The sequence below is a fragment of the Aegilops tauschii genome, chromosome 2 (assembly GCF_002575655.3).
Source record: "Aegilops tauschii subsp. strangulata cultivar AL8/78 chromosome 2, Aet v6.0, whole genome shotgun sequence".
Taxonomy (NCBI): domain Eukaryota; kingdom Viridiplantae; phylum Streptophyta; class Magnoliopsida; order Poales; family Poaceae; genus Aegilops; species Aegilops tauschii.
Genome location: NC_053036.3, coordinates 155,568,419 through 155,590,973, shown reverse-complemented (window position 1 = coordinate 155,590,973; position 22,555 = coordinate 155,568,419). Strand labels below are relative to the sequence as shown.

The 22,555-nt window shown below is 49.2% G+C and overlaps 1 protein-coding gene across 1 annotated transcript; it reads right to left on the bottom strand.

Moving 5' to 3' along the window:
* Positions 1 to 10,461: 10,461 nt before the first annotated feature.
* On the bottom strand, positions 10,462 to 14,052 carry LOC109736632 (UDP-rhamnose/UDP-galactose transporter 2). The gene is made up of 5 exons (XM_020295843.4): positions 13,500 to 14,052; positions 13,196 to 13,380; positions 12,884 to 13,084; positions 11,571 to 11,732; positions 10,462 to 11,125 (listed from the first exon to the last, which is right to left on the bottom strand). Exons 1-5 carry the CDS (start codon positions 13,630 to 13,632, stop codon positions 10,763 to 10,765), a joined length of 1,044 nt encoding a protein of 347 aa, XP_020151432.1. The 5' UTR covers positions 13,633 to 14,052; the 3' UTR covers positions 10,462 to 10,762.
* Positions 14,053 to 22,555: the final 8,503 nt, after the last annotated feature.

Here is a 22,555-nt window from a genome sequence, read left to right as displayed (position 1 = left end):
TAACGTTCTTGGGAGGAGTCCAATCAAGGATAGACTGGACTCGTTCAGGGTTGACGGCAATACCAGCCTTAGAGATGACATGCCCAAGATAGGTTACTTCGGGTAGCCAGAATTCACATTTGGAGAACTTGGCATATAGTTGATGCTCTCGTAGCTTCTCCAGCACAAGTCGAAGATGTTCAGCATGTTCTTCTTCGTTCTTGGAAAATACCAGGATATCATCTAGATAAACCACGACGAACTTGTCGAGGTAATTCATGAATATATAGTTCATCAGACGAGAAAAGGTGGCTGGAGCATTGGTTAAACCGAAAGACATGACGGTGTACTCGTATGAACCATAGCGAGTCACGAAGGCGGTCTTTGGGATATCCTCTTCGCGAACACGGATCTGGTGGTAACCCAACCTCAAGTCGAACTTAGAGAACACTGACGAACCCGCCAGTTGATCATACAGATCATTGATCCGAGGAAGGGGGTATTTATTCTGAATGGTAGCTTGGTTTATAGGACGGTAGTCTTGAACTAACCGGTTTGTCCCATCCTTCTTCTTGACAAAGAGAGAAGGTGCTCCCCAAGGAGAGCAACTTGGGCGAATGAATCCTTTGCGAAGAGATTTGTCGATTTCCTCCTTAAGCTCAAGGAGTTCATGCGGCGGCATTTTGTAGGGTCGCTTGGCTATAGGAGTGGTGCCTAGTTTCATGTCGATGATGAATTCGACAGCTCTAGCAGGGGGAATCCCTGGAAGTTCTTCAGGGAAGACGTCGAGGAATTCACGCACGACGGGAATGTTTTCAATGCCCTCGAGTGGTGCAACGTTCAATGCATTCAATGCATAGAGCCTTGCCTCGGCATTTTGCACCAGATGGGCTTGGTAAGTAACTATCTCATCTGAAGGGTGTAGCAGATGGACGGTCTTGGTGGTGCAAACGATTGAAGCAGTATGCGCTTTTAACCAATTCATTCCCAGAATGAGATCAATGCTACAGGACTTCAGTACGATGGGAGAGACAAGAAATTCCAGTCCTTCAATTTCAACAGGAACGTCGTGACTAACCATAGAGGTTTGACATTGGCCCGCAGGGGTGTGTACCACTAGCGGAGTGTTCATCTCTTCGTAATTAATGCCATGCAGGAATGCAAATTCTGCTGATATGAATGAATGGGATGCTCCTGTATCAAATAAAACGGATGCTGGTACTGAATTTACGAGGAGTGTACCCATCACAGTAGCAGGCTGGTCTTGAGCTTCGTTGAGATCAACGTGGTTGGCATGAGCACGACCATAAGACTTAGCATTGTTGTTGCGGGGCTGGTTGTTACCACGGCCAGCTGCTGGAAGGGCCAGTTGATTCTGGTTCTGATTCTGATAGCAGTTCCGGGCAAAGTGACCCGGTTGACCACACTTGTAGCACAGGCCATTATCGGGAGTGGGAACAGGAGCCCCAGGTGGGGGAGCTGGTAGCTTTGACTGCCTAGATGGTGGAGGAGGCAGACGCGGTGCAGCATAAGATTTCCTTGGAGCAGGTACATTTGGACGGTACATGCTGTTCGGGATCCATATCTTTCGGTTCTGCGAGGGCGGGCCCGAAGATGAGCCCGTGTCACGGTTGCGCCTCTGAGAGCTCTGGTATTCGTGTAGACCAGTCTCGACATTGATGGCCTTATTCACCAAGGTGGCGAAATCGGCGAAGTCATGCACTAGAAGTGCGAGCTTGATGTCAGCTTGTAGTCCATCACGGAACTTCTCCTGTCTGCGTGCATCAGTTGCAATGTCTTCTTCAGCATAGCGGGACAAGTCCAGAAACTCCCGTTGATAAGCTTCAACAGTTTTGTTGCCTTGGGTGAGGTTGCGGAACTCACGCTTCTTCCGGTCCATGACTCCCTGAGGAATGAAGCGGGCACGGAAAGCAGCTTGGAAGTCTGGCCAGGTGATGATTGTTCCAGCTGGCAGAGTACGCCTGTGGCTGTCCCACCATTGAGCTGCGGGTCCCTTCAGAAAGAAGGAAGCAAAGTTGACATAGCTGGCAGGGGCTACAGCGGCAGACTCCATCTCATAGGTGATGTCACGGAGCCAGTCATCAGCATCCAGAGGCTGAATTGAGCTGCGGTACACAGTTGGATTGAGGCGCATGAAATCCTGCAGAGTTACTGGGGTTGGTTGCTGGTCCATATTGGGGCGAGGAAACTGAGCCATCATATTTTCCATGAATTGGCGGTTCAGTTCAAAATGTTGGATCATACCAGCCATGTACTCAGGTGGTGGTGGGGCATTGCCACCACTACCACGACCACCTGGTCTAACCATCCTGCTAATATATAACAGGGGTAGTTCAGCATTGAGAAATTTGCAAAGACAAGAATCATTCATGATGAAACATGCATAATGAAAGGAGCACGATAGCTACTACATAGTAGTCGGCATAACTTACAAAGGGGTCATGCATAGAGTTCAGTACACAGAGTTCAGTACATAGACTAAAACAACATAGGCGGCACACAGGCTCGCGGCGAATGCATCTAACACTACAAGCAAGCCTACATCAGTCCCGAGAGGTACTGTGGAGGTAATCGTAGCCCGACAGCTGGTAGTGAGGCAACGGATAGCCCTCCACGTCAGCAGACTGGGGGCCGCGGATACTCAGGTGTAGAGCCCGACGCTCAGGTGGCAGAAGAGGACCAAGTGCGGGAGAGTAGCCTCCCACCTCTGGCCAACCGACACCGTGGGGCATCATGGTCCTGGCTGGGTAGATCGCAGTACGCGGTAGCTGTCCAGATCGGACAAAGGGGTGCAGCAGCGTCAGAGCACGGTAAAGGTGCTGACGGGTGGTGTACATCTCGTGGCGAAGAGCTCGGTTAGCTCGATCCAGCCCATCAGCATGCAGAACCAGGTTCTGATGGTAGAAGGGCTCTCGGGTGACAGTGGAGTAGGCAGCAGTATAGTATCCCTCCGCACCAACATCAGATGAGATAGCAATGTGCCTGAAAGGGGAGGTGTCCAACTCCCGATACTCTCCACGAAGACGTGTCAGAGCAGCATAGGCAGCATCGTGGACAGCCATATCGATGGTCACACCAACACCATGTGCGGTGTGCAGCACAGTAGTGGAGTCATACTCCCGCGAGTAGAGGTGGACGATGGCACGGTACTTCTCCTGGTTAAAGTCCTGGTACTCCTCGTAGACGGTGTACTCAGGGTGCCAGCGATAACCCAGATAGGTCATCATCTCAGCTAGCACAGCAGGTGATCCCGAGGCACCAATGGCCGTCGTGTGGCGCACGACCTGCCTCGTGGGTTCCATCTGAAAGCAAAGACGTTTCAAAGGAGTCAAATGACAGTGTGTGAATTGTTCAAAATACTATTCTAAGAAACAACTATGGCTTATCCAACTTTGGGGTGAATGCGGTCACGGGATCCTAGTGTTAGAGTTAGTAAATTCGTTTAACCCGAGTAGAAGAGAGTTCAGAGTCCCAGAGTAAAGGTCGAGGAGTAAAAGATCCTAGTACCACCCAATGGCGACGTGGGCCCGTAAGACACACAGCCATGTTAGTAAAAGTTTTGTAATGTCTAGACTCGACTTCGGCCAAGGAGTGGGGAAAGGGGGATCCCTACAGGCAGTCGGCTCTGATACCAACTTGTGACGCCCCCGATTTGACCGTACACTAATCATGCACGCAAATGTGTACGATCAAGATCAGGGACTCACGGGAAGATATCACAACACAACTCTACAACATAAATAAGTCATACAAGCATCATAATACAAGCCAGGGGCCTCGAGGGCTCGAATACAAGTGCTCGATCATAGACGAGTCAGCGGAAGCAACAATATCTGAGTACAGACATAAGTTAAACAAGTTTGCCTTAAGAAGGCTAGCACAAACTGGGATACAGATCGAACGAGGCGCAGGCCTCCTGCCTGGGATCCTCCTAACTACTCCTGGTCGTCGTCAGCGGCCTGCACGTAGTAGTAGGCACCTCCAGTGTCGTAGGTGTCGTCGTCGACGGTGGCGTCTGGCTCCTGGACTCCAGCATCTGGTGGCGACAACCAGATACTCCCTCCGTTCCTAAATACTTGTCTTTCTAGGCATTTCAAATGACTATCACATACGGATGTATGTAGACATATTTTAGAGTGTAGATTCACCCATTTTACTCCGTATGTAGTCACTTGTTGAAATGCCTAGAAAGACAAGTATTTAGGAACGGAGGGAGTAGAAAGGAAAGGGGGAAAAGAGGGAGAGAAGCAACCGTGAGTACTCATCCAAAGTACTCGCAAGCAAGGAGCTACACTACATATGCATGGGTATATGTGTAAAGGGGCATATCAGTGGACTGAACTGCAGAATGCCAGAAATAAAGGGGGATAGCTAGTCCTGTCGAAGACTACGCTTCTGGCCATCTCCATCTTGCAGCATGTAGAAGAGAGTAGATTGAAGTCCTCCAAGTAGCGTCGCATAGCAGAATCCTACCCGGCGATCCCCTCCTCGTCGCCCTGTTAGAGAGCGATCACCGGGTTGTATCTGGCACTTGGAAGGGTGTATTTTATTCAGTATCCGGTTCTAGTTGTCATAAGGTCAAGGTACAACTCCGGGTCGTCCTTTTACCGAGGGACACGGCTATTCGAATAGATAAACTTCCCTGCAGGGGTGCACCACATAACCCAACATGCTTGATCCCATTCGGCCGGACACACTCTTCAGGGTCATGCCCGGCCTCGTAAGATCAACGCGTCGCAGCCCTACCTAAGCACAACAGAGCGGTCAGCACGCCGGTCTAATCCTAAGCGCGCAGGGGTCTGGGCCCATCGCCCTATGCACACCTGCACGTTGCGAACGCGGCCGCGAGCAGACCTAGCAACCCACACGATCATGGCGGTTACGTCAAAGCGGTCCAACACGGCGCGCGCCACTCAGTCGCTGACGTCACGAAGGCTTCGGCTGATACCACGACGCCGGGATACCCATAACTACTCCCGCGTAGATGGCTAGTGCGTATAGACCAAATGGCCAGACTCAGATCAAATACCAAGATCTCGTTAAGCGTGTTAAGTCTCCGCGAACGCCGACCAGGGCCAGGCCCACCTCTCACCTAGGCGGTCTCAACCTGCCCTGTCGCTCCGCCACAAAGAACCACTTGCGGGTACTCCTACGAGCCGACCCGACTTTAGTCATCACATGTGTCATGTATATAGTATATAAGTATATACCCGTGATCACCGCCCAGGTGATCACGGCCCGATAGTATAGCATAGCAGACGGACAAGAATGTAGGGCCACTGATGGAAAACTAGCATCCTATACTAAGCATGTAGGATTGCAGGTAAAGGTAACAACAGTAGTAGCAAGGATAGGCTATGCATCAGGATAGGATATCGGAAAGCAGTAACATGCTACACTACTCTAATGCAAGCAGTATAGAGAAGAATAGGTGATATCTGGTGATCAAGGGGGGGGCTTGCCTGGTTGCTCTGGCAAGTAGGAGGGGTCGTCAACTCCGTAGTCGAACTGGGCAGCAGCAGTGTCGGTCTCGTAGTCTACCGGAGAGAAGAGGGGGAAGAAACAGTAAATACAATGCAAACATAAACATGACGATGCGTCACATGACAATGAGCAGTGCGAGGTGTGTCCTAACGCGATAGTAGGTGGTACCGGCGAAGGGGGGGAACATCCGGGAAGTATTCCCGATGTTTCGCGTTTTCGGACAGACGGACCGGAGGGGGAAAGTTGCTAGTTCGATAGGTTAGGGAGGTGTGGTGGACGAACGGACTGCGTATTCGGATTCGTCTCGTCGTTCTGAGCAACTTTCATGTAGAAAACATTTTCATCCGAGTTACGGTTTAAAAGATATGAATTTCCAAAGATTATTTGAATTTCTGGAATTATTTGAATTTAGCAAAAATGAATTATGACGTCAGCATGAGGTAACGCTGACGTCAGCAGGTCAACAGGTCGGCTGACCAGTCAAACCAGACAGGTGGGTCCTACCTGTCATAGACAGTGGACTAACAGAAGATTAAACTAATTAAAATTAGATTAGTTAACTACTGGACCCCACCTGTCATAGTCTAATCATCTAAACTAATTAGTTTCAATTATTAAAACGTTTTAATTACCGGATTAAGCGGTGGGGCCCGCGCGTCAGTGGCTGGGGCCTGCCCAGTCAGCAGTTGACTGGGTCAACCCAGTCAACTGGGACCCACGGGGACCACTGGCAGTGGCACTGGGGTGGCCCCAGGCCAGCCACGTCGGCGGCGGCCGGCGGCACGTCGCCGGTGACGCCAAACATGGCGGAGGGCTTTGGACCTCGTCGGATTTCGCCTACGGGCCACCATTTCGCGCGCTAGGGCGCGTTCGAACGAGCGGAGCAACGCGCGTCGAACAGCGGTGGTGGCGTCGCCGGAGTTGGCTGGAATCGGCGCCGGCGTCGAGGTCAGCGGCGGAGCGGCTTCAGCCGAAGACGGAAACGGCGAGGCAGCACGCTATTGAGCAAAAGAGGAGGCTGGGGAGGATCTACGTGGTGCGGCGAGTCCAATGGGTACGAGCCCGTGACCAAATCGTCACCGGAGACGCGTCGGCGACGAGCTCCGCGGCGATGCGTTCGGCCTCGTTGCGAGAGCTAGCTAGGGTTCGCGCGAGAGCAAACGGAGAAGGGTAGGAGGTAGAGGAGCTCACCGCGCGGCACACGGAGGCCGGTGAGAGGCTTAGTAGCAGCAGCAGTCGCCGGAGTCGAAGAAGGCGGCGGCGACCCGAGGAAGAAGGCGACGGCGTTGGGGGTGATGTAGGGGGTCCCGGGGCTCGGGCCCATGGTCGAGGAGGACGGGCTCGACGCGGCGGAGCTCGTGGACACGTCGGGGAGGAGAACGGGGCTCGGTGGCCGCGACTATGGCGCAGCCATGGCGACGGCGGCGTTCGGGCGAGGTGGCGAAAGGGATCGGAGAGGGAGGAGAAGTGGATCTGGGAGGGGGCGTCGAGGGGGGAGTGGGGGCAGGGGGCCAGGGGGTGCAGGGCGTCGCCCTTATCCCTTCGCCGACGGGGACGGCGAGAGGGTTCGGCGGCGACCGGTGAGCGCGGTCGCTGGGTCGGGTGAACAGGGAGGAGGGAGGCGACCGGGGGAGGTGGGCTACGAGTTTGGGCCGCCCAGATGACTAAGGCCCAGGGAGGTCGGGGGGGTTCCTTTTCTTCCTCCTTTTGCATTTCTTTTTTTTATTTATTTTCTTTTCTGTTTTACATCATTTTAAAATACTTAGGCATTTTCTAAAAATGTGTTTACTTCACCATAATTAACTATGCCTTATTTGGCATCTCCCGAACATTTTGTTTTAAATTTTGAAAAACTTTTATTGTCGACATTAATTTAAATTTGAATTTTGAAACGGTTTGACCTAACGGTAGATTAGCAACAGTAACTGTGGTGACGTGGCAACATTAGCGTGGGATTACTGTAGCTTGATTATCCGGGCATTACACATATCCCCGACGGTTTCTGGGTCTTGTGGGAAGGAGCCCCCTATCGCGCACACTCACTTGGCGACGGTTCCAAACGCCGTCGCGGAAAGGGGTTAAAAACCGTTTGTATAGCACCGACGCGTACCAGTGCCCCCTCCGGCAGGGCACCGGAAAAGGCCTCCAGATGATATCGCTTCGGTACAGAGGCTTATGGCGGCGGCATAGGAGTTCTAGGTTTCTTTCTGGGGGTTTCCCGATTTATAAGAATTTTCAATGTTGGTTCCACGCTAATCGGAGTTACATGGGACCCACGAGCACAGAGGATACTCCCTATCCCCCCCCCCCCCCCCCCGCCCCCCAGGGAGCATGGGGTGAGCTCGTGACTCCCTCGTGGGTCCTCTGATCCTTTCTCATGCTTCGGTGGTCTTTTATGTTCCAAAAAAATCACCGTAACTTTTTGTGGCATTTGGACTTCGTTTGGTATGGATTTTCTGCTAAACGAAAAACAGCCAAAAAACAGAAACCTGCACTGGGCACTAAGTCAATAGGTTAGTTCCAAAAAATCATATAAAGTGCACCAAACCATATAAAATTGTTGTAAACATGGCATGAATACTTCATAAATTATAGATACGTAGGAGATGTATCACTCATGCCGTCCGGCGTCGGGGTCAGCATTTCACCAAATAGGTTGCGGGCATCGGGGGTTGGCTGGGGAGACCACCCGCGGGGGCTTCCTCTGCGTCACGGGTGACTCGCCGGCCATAGGTGCGGCGTTGAGATCAATGAAAGGCGCCACGGGGACGATCGACGCAAAATCGCGGATTTCCAGCGAGTCGTCCCGAGGTGAGGTGGAGAAGAGGACGTTGTCTGGTCGTGTCCGGGTAGGTACCCATATGTCGGCGGCAATGTTGACATGGAGGGCAACTCCAAAAGCCTGGGCGGGCGGGCGGGCGACGAGCCCGAGCTAGCCACCGCGATGGAGACTACGACAAGGGTCAGCTCACGGACGATCCCTAGCATGAGGAGGGTGACTTGGGCGACTTTGGCCTCGACGTCCACAGCGACGACCCGTGCTTGAATGGTAGTGGCGGCTTCTTCTTTTGTCTTGAGTCTTGACCTTCCTCCTCCGATTGCCCGCTTCACCGTCTCGGCGGCTCTCCGTTCCGGGGTGAGCTCTCTCTTCGGCTTCACTAGGGCGCGAGGACGATCACTACAGGGACGAGGGCGGCTTCGACGGGGGTGGGTGCGTCAGCCATGGAATTTTTCTAGAGCGGGCACGAGATTTGGGAGAGGGAAGGGTGGACTGGAGATGGTGTGCCACTAGTGGGCGGGCCAGGGAGGACAACGGCAGCGCTCGTGGCGTGTTCGTGCGGACACAAACCTAACCCAAAATTGGGCTTGAAATGGGTGAAGGTGGACAGCAAAATGCGTTGGGTCGTCGTTTTTGGTCCGAGCAGGCGGAAATGGGTGGGGGTGGATGAAATGTGTCGCCCCGTTGAAGTTGCCCTTAGCGGTAGTGTTGGCCGTCGACATAGATCGAGTTCCATGTTCATGTCACAGAAGTTGTGGTTTTATTAGTGGCGTTGGTTTGATTTGCCGGTGTGAGGTATAGATGGAACCTAGGTTTTGTCTTGTCTCATGTCGGGGGCTAGTGTGTAGGGGAGTGCGGTGGCAACTCTGGCTCAAAGTTCATCTGGTTATTCATAATTTTCCAGGGGACGCCACTGTTGCGGTTGAAGAATTTACTTGCCTTTGTAACAAGAACATCTAATATAATTTTAAGTATCGTTAGACAAATATGTGTTGCATTCTTTAATATAAAAATAGATTTCTGTTACTGTCATTTCAAAAACTAAATGATGCCCCGCACTTTCTTGTGAAGCCATGTTAAGATAAGCATAAATAGGTGGTACAAGATATCTAAGACTAGTAGAAAAGAAAATGTAAGAGTGTTCTCGGTTTATATTTAAATAATAATAAAATATTTGAAGCATGTGACTAAACGATGTATAAAAGGGAAAAACTTTTAGATTGAAGTTTTTTTTGCGGGTCAACTTTTCGATTGAACTTAATGTCATATCATTTGTTAAGAAATTGTGCATGAACTACTTAGATTTGCTCTAACACATATGCCGTCCATGTCTACACAAAATTAATAGAATTGTCTTTTACTTATGATGGATTGGCTAGTCAAAAGAATGTAACTTGTTCATCTGCAAAACAAAAAAAAAAAAGAATGTAACTATATGCATGGAATGTAATATGTAACTACATGTATGACTTAGTGGAGTGTCATACGACATAGAGAGAGAGAAATAGCTACTCCCTCCGATTATAATAAGTGTCGCAATTTTGAACCAAGATGAACTAATCTTAGTTCAAAACTGCAACACCTATTTTGGATCGGAGGGAGTAGTAGATAACAACTTTTTCTCTTTTTGAGAAACGGTATTAGATTACAACTATTTAAATAGATGATCATAAGGCCCATTGTGTGTTCTGCACCGGGGGGACTTGCATTCCTGGACCCGATATGGTACTTTGGAACAGTATGATCGGGCATCCAACGGTTTCGGGACCAGATGATCTAAGTTCCTCGCTGAGACTTTTTCAAAGATCCCGTTTCTCTTTTGCTTTGGTTGATGCCCGATCGAGAGTTGTTCCCTTTCAGTTCGGTGCCATCACTGAATAAAGGCACATGACGCACTCGAGAAAAGCAAACTGAAGAAACCATACGTGCAAACAGTGAAAGGATACCCTTGCCACTGATTCCGGCTTTCCTCGATGGGCCGGCGGCAGCATCGCCGTCCACGTCCTCGTTGCCGACGGCCACGTTGCCACCGGCAAAGCCCCACCCATTATCCCATGTGAGGCCGGCAGCCGGCAACCCCGACAAGGCGCACGACACCAATGCACACACCACCACTCATGGTGCTGACGGAAACCACGATTGCCACGGCAAAACACGACAGCGAACCCTGGAGGAATAATCGCAAGCATTCACCGGGATGCTACAACGGGGGAACACCTGTATTCCATTATATAAGTATAATTTGTTGTCGTCTATAACAACAGCCATCACGAATCACCATGGCTCGGCCCATATCGGCCTTGACAAATTTCCTAAGTGGTGGTCATCTACGCCGAGGCCGGCCGGCCGGGGTCGTCATCACCTATGATGGAACTCCACCCAGCAAGCAAGAGGCAAAATTAACAAGACTGTCGATAGCTTCGAGGACTGGACTGGCGGACATTGTGGATCAAACACATACAAAAGAACCAAGAAGAATGAATGAATAACAGCGACAGGCTAGCTCTTCATCGGGCCTTCCTCGAGGTCATCAGAGGACAGCGGAATGCCGCTCGTTCTCGACTTGAGGGGCACGTCCTCCCCGTCCAGCATGTCGCTCTTGTTCCGCGGGATCGCCGAGGTGGCCTTCTTCTCAGACTCCATGGCCCAGCTATAGACCACCATGCCCATGATGGCGAGCAGCATCCCGAGTATGTTCTTGATGGTGAGAGCCGAGTCGAACAGAACCCAGCCGAGGATCAGCACGCACACCGTTTTCATGTGGCCCAGGACCTGGAAAGAGGTTGCAGAGAACCGCCCGATGCAGAGATACTGGCTCATGTTGCAGAAGACAGCCAAGGAGCATGAAAGCAGTATGAAGAACTGTAAAGGGATTAACACAGGAGATTGTTAGAACATACACAAGCTGTTTCCTGACAAAGCATTAAAAGCAACACGAAGAGCTGCGTGATGATTAAAACAGAAAACATCACCACGAACTGCATTTATAACCACAAGCTAGAAGTATTGTTGCGGCTAACAGGAAACCGCAAGTCATATAACATAAATTACGTGTTTCTTAAGAAGGATGTTAAACAAAACATAGAAAACAAATAAGAGAAAAATCAGTGTTGTTACAGCTCCATGACAGGATCAGATGAATTGGAAAAGGAAATTGCTAACTTATTACAGAGGGGTACTGAGCAGTAGAGGAATGGAAAATGTCATAAATTCAAATACTTTAGTTAACATTGGCACGAATCTATAGCAGAAGATACAAGGCATTGTTTCATTAACTGAAAATTATGTGGCAGGAGTGAGAACTTACAGTTGCCCCTGTTGAAAAACTGTAGTTCAATAGCCAACGCCCATTTAGGTAGTAATCCACAAAGGGACCCAGTATAATAAGTGACACTGCCTGTATTGGTGCAGTTTTGCTCAGCAGCTCAAATGACCCAATGTTGTACTTCTTCTGAAAGGAGCCAATTGTCTGGAACAAGAACAGGTATTGTCAGAACCCAAAACATAGTGGAATTTATTAAACTGCATACGTGTTTTTATGGAACATGACTTGTAAACGGAAAAAAGGAATCCCGTTAGCGTTCAGTTTAAAAATGCAACTCTTCATCAACAATGTACTGACATTACTAAGATCAGCAATCATCTTCCAAAACTTCAAGGCCACAATTATGTATCTAACATCGCCCATGAAAAGTCCAAAATACATTATCATCCCAAGATGTAGCAAGCCCAAAAGTAACCGCAGAATTTTAAAGGGATGTTCCACGATGCAAGGCAACAAAAGGCAAGAGAATACAGATATCAGAGAATTCAACTGTAATCCGCAGCTATATAAAGGGCAGCCCCGGTGCATGTAGCTCCCGCTTGCGCAGGGTCTGGGGAAGGGTCCGACCACTTTGGGTCTATTGTACGCAGCCTTTCCCTACATTTCTGCAAGAGGCTGTTTCCAGGACTTGAACCCGTGACCTCATGGTCACAAGGCAGCAGCTTTACCACCGCAGCTATATGACGTGATTTATTTATTTTTGAGAGATGATGTGATTTATTTACTCATGAAGCATACTGCAGGTTGACAATGAAAATGTTGGTTTTGGTTCCATGGCCTGTAACAGGCATATCACACTGTTAGCATGAGATTTCTTTGTTGCACAGTTTTAACTGGGCACATTTGAAAATCCACACCAAGGCACAGTAACTACGACAACTCACAATAATGATGATACTCAGTTTTAAAAAAACAATAATGATGATACAACAGTACTGCACCAGAAAGTGAAATCATTGAATGAGCTGAACCATACAGTACCCAGCTACTGAATATTTGGCTTCTATAGGACATTGTTTCACCAAAGCACCTATTTGCTCGTTATCAGCAAAACACCTTGGCGTTATCGCAATTGGCCAGACAACTTTCAAATAGTGAAAAAGTTATAACAACATACGAAAATTGGCGTTATCATCATTGGTCGTACAACTTCCAACTATTGTGAAAGTCATAACGACGTACGTAAATCTTAGGAAACATTTCCAATTAGGGTATCTACGCCCAGTATTTAACTTTCTAAGTAAGCAGGAATCTAAAATGCACAAATTGTATCCAGACAGAGAAAATAAACTCACAATCTGTTGCAGCGACGTGCAGAACACAGCCACGCAAGCACAAATGAAGCCCTTAGCATTGACCTCCACATCGGTGACGGTGCAAATCCCGACGCCCGCTGCGACGACAACCACTGCTGATATAACCTTGGTTGTGTAGTGCTTGCTGTTGAGTACCCATTCCATCAAGCAAACCACCGGAATCATGCTCAATTTGGAGATCTGCAAATTGGAATAGTTTGCACACGTTCTTCAGACACAGATCAAGGCCACGTATTCTTATTCATGGCCAATGGCCAATAGGCAGCAGCGCAGGCATAAAGCATATTATACCTGATAGAACCCGACAGAGTTGAGCATGAGGCTGAGGTTCATCCCGGTGATGGAGGCGTTGGCGACGAGCGAGAACCAGACGAGCTCCCAGAGGGGGACGTGCTTGGAGGCGGAGTAGCCGGTGGCCTTGGAAATCCATCCGACGAGCGCCGTGACGGTGAAGTGGAACCCGGTCAACGTGGTGGCTGCATTCGCGCAGGCGAGGGTAAACAAACAAAAACAGGAGCGCGTCAGTCGTCAGATCCGCCTGCGACAAGCCCCCCAAGGCGGCGGATCCAGATCTGGGACAGAGCGAGGGGCGTACCGAAGGAGAAGGCGTAGCCGGCGGAGGACATGAGCTGCTTGTTGGCCATGATGAGGCCGACGGAGCTGACGACGTTCATCCCCCAGGCGCCGAGGTCGGACACCGCCGGCGGCTTCTTCTCGGCCGGCTCCATGTCGCTCCTCCGCCCTCGCAGGGAGACCCGGTGGTGGAGGAGGGTAGGGCTCGGCGCGGTTCGTCTGGTCTGGTCTCGGCTCGGCTGCGCTGCGGTTCTGCCCCCGTCCTCGGTGCCTCACGCGGGAGGGGCCGCCCGCTCGGTTATAAAGGAGATGGGAGGGGAGGCGAGAAGGAGCGTTGCCGCCTAGGCACGGAAGGGGGAGGGCCAGGGGAGTGTGCGGGAGGGTTTCGAATTGTGCTGCCGCAGTGGCGGAAACGTCAACGGGAAGCCGGTGAAAATCTTGCGATTTCCGGGAGGGAGGGAGCGAGGTGGGTAAGAAGAGAGACGAGCCAACGAACGGCGGACGGGGAGGGAGGGAGGCGACGACAGGGACGAGGTGTTCTCGGCTCGACCAGTTGGACGGATGGGTGGATGGATGGATCTCTTGTGATGGCCTGCCCTTTTTCGCTTTCCTTGCAGTTTCGCCTCGTTTTGCGCGTCGCGGCGCAGGATTTTCCTCGCTGCCCCGTTCAATTCAAAGCCGTCGCGACCGTTTCCGCCCCGCCGGTGCGGTAAAGCGACCCAGACCAGAGCCTCTCACTTTTCCATTTACCCTACCCCGTCGTACTACGGCAAAGGGCACAGTTCCTGCTCGACGGTTCGTGGTACTACCTGTGTGACTTCACTGTTGTTTTTTTGGGTACAAGATAGCAAAACTTATTCGAGAAAAAGAATAGGAAACTTGGGACTGCACCACCGAATGAACTCCTTTCCTGCAGTGGCAAGCAAGGGCGCGAGGAACTGGAAACTTTTCGTGTCAAGGTGGCATCGTGCAAAAGGGAGCCGTGCAATCACTTTCTCGTCGTCGTGGTAGTCTACAGTCTATCGTGTACGCTGCCTCGAGATCGCCGCCTCCGTGTACAGTATACTCCAGTTGCTAAAGGAATAGTAGGACAGGATCTTTATAGATTGTTAAGGTTGTCGATAAGTGGTGACCACTAAACCTGGGTGCACATTGCAGATTTTTCTCTTGTGTGTATGTGGTGGGCTTTCCACATTTAGGGCCAGTTCTTTTGCTAATTTTTTTGGGCTTCCAGAATAAGCTGCCCCCTACCCAGCTTATTCTAGAAGCCCAATCAAAAATTTTTTTAGAAGCCTATCAGTCAAGTCTTAACTTCTAGGCTTCTAAAAAAGTAAACTTGGTTGGCTTCTAGAATAAGCTGGGTAGGGGGCAGCTTTTTGCAGCTTATTCTAGAGGCCACCAAAAGAACTGGCCCTTAATCCTCTCGATGGAACCGTCGTGGACGGGCCGATAGTGATTTGGCTGACCATTCGAAAGATGATCAGATACCAGGACCAAATTAAGTTGGCAGTACTTGTCAGATACTAGTAGTAACATTCTGACGTGTGGCCCCCACATGACAGAACAGTGCAGTTTCGGCACGCCAGGTCACCTTAATTTCTTCCGGTGATTGTTAGGCCACTGGGCCGTGGAAGTCGCTGGCAAGTTGGGATCGGGACATCTTTTGACCGAGGACCTCGCTTGCTGCACGTGTCACGGGACGGGGAGGCCAGTTCATTTGACCTGGCAGGTACAACATTCGCTAAGCAAAAGGTCACATGGCACATGCGTTGATGCATGGACAGATGGTGGCCAGTTCGAGGGATTCATGTCTGTCTGAGTGCCCGTCCCGTCGCGCAAGTTACTGCCATTGACCCATCAGTTCGCCAATCACCGCCACTTTCCCAGAACAATTTTTTTTTGAAACGGAGGCAAAAGCTTTGCCTCATTCATTAAATAAGGAAGAATAGAGTTTGTTACAAGTAACCCGAATACACGACATGAGATTACTCTCGCAAAATAATAGACCCTAATTTCTTTGCACGGGCAATGATCCAAAGGTTGGCCTCGGTCTCGATGGAGGCAAGCAATGTAGTCGGCGGTGCGCTCTTCTGTTTGAAGACTCTTGCATTTCGCTCGTTCCAGGTAGTTCATGAAACAAGCATGGTTAGGGACGCCTTAGCTTGGCGGTTTGGCGTGTCGTTGTCGCAGGTACTTGCCCACCAAGCCTCAACCAAGTCGAACAAGGGCCAACCGGAGGTGTCAAGTCCGAGAATGTGGTATTTGTCAATGATCAAAGATCTTAGCCTTCGAGTATAGCGGCACTTGAAGAAGAGATGAGACCCACATTCTTGCACTCTCTTACAGAGAGGGCAGAGAGCACAGTTGGGCCACCCACGCTTCGCCAATCTATCGGCGGTCCAAACTCTATCTTGTAGAGCCAACCAAGCAAAGAACTTAACCTTTGGGGGAGCCCAAGCCTTCCATATCATTTTATCCATGGGTGAGAGAACCATCCCTAAAAATTGCGCCTTGTATGCGGATGCCGCGAGTAGAGCCCACTAGCCATATGCTTCCACAGGATGTCGTCCTCGGTGAGCTCATCGAGTTGGACCTCAGGCAAAAGCGCCCAAAGTGTGAAGAATTGTGTGATGTGCTCTGCGGAGACGTTGGCGGGAGGTTTGATCCTGAGAATCCACGCGTTGTGTTTGAGGGCCTCTCGAACCTTCCAATTCTTTCTCGTGGACGCTTCGTGGATGAGCGGGGCAATGTCTTTCGGTTTGCGCCCAAGGAGCCAAGGTGGATCCCAGAAGGGGGGTTTTGCACCGTTACCAACGATGATAGTGGTAGATGCATAGAAAAACTCTAGGTCCTCCTCGTCACATGGGTTTCCCATCCCCACACACATTTTGATGGGCTCCTTCCATTCATACCACGGCCATCGCAACCGTAGGGCACGCGTAAACTTGTTGGTGTTGAGAACACCGAGTCCCCCATATTGAAGTGGCCGGCAAACAATCTCCCAATTCACCTTACATTTTGCTCCCGTCGTCTTGTCTGAACCAGACCAAAGGAAAGCTCTCTCCAGCTTGTTGACCTTGAGAAGGATGGTTGGCCGGATGACCAACGGTGTGGCGGGGTAGACCACCAGAGAGGTGATCACGGACTTGACAAGAGAGTTCGACCGATGGTGGTGATGTTTTTGCCCTCATAAGTTGTTAGCTTGCTCGCAACCTTGTCTACTAAAAACTGAAGATCCACCAACCTTAATTGTCAAATTGAGAGAGGGAGCCCCAAGTATCGCAGGGGGGAAGGAGGTCCTAGTTGCCGGGAACCTTTGGGTTAGGCGACCCAAATCGAGGTGGTTGCAATGGATGGGCACAAAAGAGCTCTTGTGTAGATTGGTGCACAATCCCGTGACCTCACCGAAGTCCCTCAAGATGTCTGCAAGGTTATCAATGTCTCTTTTGATCGGAGCCAAGAAGACGACCGCATCCCAGAACAAAACTGACTATGGCAGGAATATCTTTGGCAAAATGGTGCAATCATTCTGGCGTCGTTGTGGTACGCATCGGGATGCCGGCTCGGGGTGACGGGGAGATTCTGCGGCACCGACGAGCTCCCGGCTCTTGCCCTGGCCGGATTGGATTTGTTTAGGCGTAGGACGGGGACGGCGGTGTGCTGATGGGGCCGGCCGGCCAGGTCCCTCCCGCCCCGGCCGTTGGAGGAAGCAAGCAGGCTGGTTCGTTGGGCTGATAAGGTAGGTGCGGGGTGCGGACAAGGGGAGGTTTTGTCTCGTCTCACGTTCACGTTGCTGGTCTTGGAGGGACACGGGGCGTCTGCGAGTGTATGACAGCTGACGGCGATTGGTCGATCGCGATTGGAGGTCGGCTTAGTTACGGTGCCGCCCGTCCACGATGGAGCAGTGCTATTTTTGCGTCGGAGGCACTGATTGGTAAGTGCATAATGTAGTAGTAGTGCTTGTATATAAAACCATCGTTGATGTTTATTTATTTATTTGAAAAAATTTAATCTATTCATTTTCAATCGTGGCAGTACAATGAACATTAGAAATAATAAAAATTACATTCAGATCCGTAGACCATCTAGCGACAACTATAAGCACTAAAACGAGCCAAAGGTGCGCCGCTGTCATTGCCCCCCCCCCCCCCCCCCCCCAAAATCAGAATCGGACAAAACTTGTTGTAGTAGACAGTCGAGAGTCGTCGTGCTAAGGCCATATATATAGGACCAACACAGTAGAACAACAATTGTCGCCGTTGAAGAGTAGCGTAGATCGAAAGGATCTAAACTGAAAACACACGAACGTAGACGAATTATGACTAGATCTGAGCAAATCCACCAAGGATAGATCTGCCAGAGACACACCTCCACACGCCCACCAACGACGCTAGTCGCTAGACGCACCACCGAGACGGGGGCTAGGCGGGTAGACCATCATTCCATCCTCAGACAGCCGCCGCCGTCTCGTCTTCCTTAGCAGGAGACAAACCCTAACAAAACTCGAAGAAACATCTAAAAATAAAGCCCTCCTGTCGACAAGAGCCGGGATCCCCTTGCACCGCCATGGCCCTAAGGCCACCGAAGACGTGGCAGACCGGCGGTGACGCCGACGGGAGGCAGAAGAACCCTAGATTAGCTTCAGGAGGAGGAAAAACCATCGTTGATTGGCGAGTGTGCTAAGCTATAATCCCCATTAATTTTAAGCTTTCCGGTAATTTACACTTTAAACCATCAAAATCACTCAAATCAAAATCATAAACATGCCATATGAGAACACATTGTAGTAAATACCATCAATCTGCAACGATTCAGGCTAGGATTTTAAAAAACTGTTGTTTTTGAGAAGCTTCTAATACCTACCACAATTGTGGTTTTTTTATTTTAGAAAACAACAGTGATAGATTGGTTAAAAATTAACTATGTTTATGACAAATGGAGCCCATCCGCCAGGGCCACATGGCAGTAGATATAAACGCTATTTGTAACTGTGTGTGTCACGTGTAATGGTTAGGCCCCGTTTGGATGCAAAGTATTTTTAAAGTATTACTAGAATATCATAGTTTTTTGAAAAACTATAGTTTTGAATACTTTGAGGCGTTTGGCTATACCAAAAACTGCAGTTTCATAAACAGTGGTATTGTTGATACTGTGGTTTTTTTGGAGTATTAAAAAAGAGGTCTGGACCTCTTTTTTCTGAAACTGGGGAAAAGTTGCTCGTGTTATCCGCTGGTTGACTGTCGTGCAGCTTGGTTTGTAAGCATAACTAACCACACGGCAGTATCCTTTCAATGGCTTGCACCACACTAGTTAAAATAGGATATCGATTCCTATTCTTTGTAATTAGCTACGGCCGATCACGTCTGCAACTTCCTAGCTCAGCGATCAGAAGACCATACAGCGTTGCATGCAGCCGGTCGCATCCGGTCCTGTAGCTCCGTACGTGTAGTATAAGTTAGATTAAGTTGTGTGACTATCGGCCAAAACTACAGTAAAACAACATCAGCCAAATGTATCGGTAGTTTTTCTAAAACTGAGAAAAAAAATTGCAGTTTCTTTAAAACCGTAGTATTCATCACCCACGCGTTGCAATACCGAAGTTTTGAGATACTATGGTATTTTAAATACAGCGCTGCCAAACTAGGCCTTAACTCTTAATCTGGTCCAGTGTATATACAACCAAACATTGCATAGTGCATCAACCTAGCCCAACGCAGGCCACCAAATGTTAGGGGGAAATTGTTTCCCTAGTGCAGCCAACCTATATGCAACCTACAAGGATATGTGTAGAACATGGTTCTTGACATGCATTCCCTCAACCAGGTCCAACTCAGTCACAAATGCAAATTAGCTCAAAGACGATGCAACCTATTAAACACCTCCATAATGTCATGTCTATTGATAATCGGGAGCGCAAGGATATTACGATGCCACAAGAATGTCTGATAATACTACTTTGTTCTTACAAAAAGGATCATGTCTATTATAAAAGTTCATCGGAGCTGCAAAGCATCTCAAACATAGTAAAAACTACATCGAGATTTCTACACCACCGAATGACCACTACTGTCGCCAGAACGAGTCGCCGGCGCATCGCCGTCGTCGCTCCTCTATCGTAGTCGGCTTGACCTTGTCGATGACAGTCGGAAAATCTTCGTGCACATGCCCCTAAGCACCAACGCCCTAGAGCCGCGGTCATTGTCGTTGAACCCTTACATATATTTGATGTACCTGACGCCAAATCTCACCACATGACGGAAACCCTAACCCCACTTCAAGGAGACATCATGAATCTACGCCGCAGCTTCGTCGACTACGTCCAAATAGATGAACTCGAGGAGGATTGAAGCCCAAAAGACAAACTCAAAGAAGAAGCACCACCATCCGCCCGAGCGCCGCACCAGCGAGGTCTAAAAAAACTAACATAAAGTACTAATCAAAGTGAAGGCACTGGATTCTCCTTCCCGCCACCGGCACGGGAGCGGCACGTATTGTTGGGAAACATAGCATGCGATTTTAAAAAAATTCCTACGCTCACGCAAGATCTATCTAGGAGATGCATAACAACGAGAGGGGGAGAGTGTGTCCACGTACCCTCGTAGACCGAAAGCGGAAGCGTTTGACAACACGGTTGATGTAATCGAAATTCTTATCGTTCCGACCGATCAAGCACTGAACATACATCACCTCCGAGTCCTGCACACGTTCAGCTCGATGACGTCCCTCGAACTCTTGATCCAGCAAAGTGTCGAGGGAGAGTTTCGTCAGCACGACGGCGTGGTGACGGTGATGGTGAAGTGATCCGCGCAGGGCTTCACCTCAGCACTACGACAATATGACCGGAGGCGTAAACTGTGGAGGAGGGCGCCGCACACGGCTAGAAATCAATGTTGTGTGTTCTAGCGGTGCCCCCCTCATATATATAGGTTGGAGGGGCAGAGGCAGACAAGGGGGTTCCCCAAGTAGGAGGAATCCTACCTGGGCGCCTCCCAATTCGGCCTCCCCCCTTCCATATTCATCCGGAGGGGGAAGGAAGGAGGAGGGAGGAGAGAAGGAAGGGGGAGGCCGAATCCCTCCCCTTCCTTTCCCTCTTCTCCTCTTTCCCTCCCCCCTATTTTGGCCTACATGGGGCGCACCAGCCCCCTAGGGGCTGGTCTGTCCCCTTCTTGGCCCATTAGGCCCATGTAGTTGCCGGGGGGATGCCTGGAACCCCTTTCGGTGACCCGATATGTACCCGGTACCCCCAGAACACTTCCCATGTCCGAATATCATTGCCCTATATATGAATCTTTACCTATCGACCATTTCGAGACTCCTCGTCATGTCCGTGATCTCATCTGGGACTCCGAACAACATTCGGTCACCAAATCACATAACTCAGATAATACAAAATCGTCATCGAACGTTAAGCGTGCGGACCCTACGGGTTCGAGAACTATGTAGACATGACCGAGACACCTCTTCGGTCAATAACCAACAACAGAACCTGGATGCTCATATTGGTTCCCACATATTCTACGAAGATCTTTATCGGTCGTACCGTAATGACAACATACGTTATTCCCTTTGTCATTGGTATGTTACTTGCCCGAGATTCGATCGTCGGTATCATCATACCGAGTTTAATCTCATTACCGGCAAGTCTCTTTAATCGTTCCGTAATGCATCATCCTGCAACTAACTCATTAGTCACATTGCTTGCAAGGTTTATTATGATGTGCATTACCGAGAGGGCCCAAAGATACCTCTCCGATACTCAGAGTGACAAATCCTAATCTTGATCTATGCCAACCCAAAAAACACCTTTGGAGATACCTGTAGAGCATCTTTATAATCACCCAGTTACGTTGTGACGTTTGATAGCACACAAGGTATTCCTCCGGTATCCGGGAGTTGCATAATCTCGTAGTCAAAGGAATATGTATATGACATGAAGAAAGCAATAGCAATAAAACTGAACGATCAATATGCTAAGCTAACGGATGGGTCTTGTCCATCACATCATTCTCCTAATGATGTGATCCCGTTCATCAAATGACAACACATGTCTATGGTTAGGATACTTAACCATCTTTGATTAACAAGCTAGTCTAGTAGAGGCTTACTAGGGACACGGTGTTTTGTCTATGTATCCACACATGTATCAAGTTTTCGGTTAATACAATTCTAGCATGAATAATAAACATTTATCATGATATAAGGAAATAAAAAATAACAACTTTATTATTGCCTCTAGGGCATATTTCCTTCAGTCTCCCACTTGCACTAGAGCCAATAATCTAGTTCACATTGCCATGTGAATAACACCTATAGTTCACATCGCCATGTGATTAACACATATAGTTCACATCGCTATGTGACCAACACCCAAAGGGTTTACTAGAGTCAATATCTAGTTCACATCGTCATGTGATTAACACCCAAAGAGTAATAAGGTGTGATCATGTTTTGCTTGTGAGAGAAGTTTAGTCAACGGGTCTGCCACATTCAGATCTGTATGTATTTTGCAAATTTCTATGTCTACAATGCTCTGCATGGAGCTACTGTAATTAATTGCTCCCACTTTCAATATGTATCCAGATCGAGACTCAGAGTCATCCAGATTGCTGCCAAAGCTTGCATCGATGTAACTCTTTACGATGAACTCTTTATCACCTCCATAACCAAGAAATATTTCCTTAGTCCTCTAAGGATAATTTTGACCGCTGTCCAGTGATCTACTCCCGGATCACTATTGTACCCCCTTGTCAAACTCATGGCAAAGTACACAATAGGTCTGGTACACAGCATGTCATACTTTATAGAACCTGAGGAATAGGATATGAATTTCATTCTCTCTCTATCTTCTGCCGTGGTCAGGTTTTTAGTCTTACTCAACTTCATACCTTACAACTCAGGCAAGAACTCCTTCTTTGACTGATCCATTTTGAACTCCTTCAAAATCTTATCAAGGTATGTACTCATCAAAAGTCTTATCAAGCGTCATAATTTATCTCTATAGATCTTGATGCCCAATATGTAAGCAGCTTCACCGAGGTCTTTCTTTGAAAAACTCCTTTCAAACACTCCTTTAGGCTT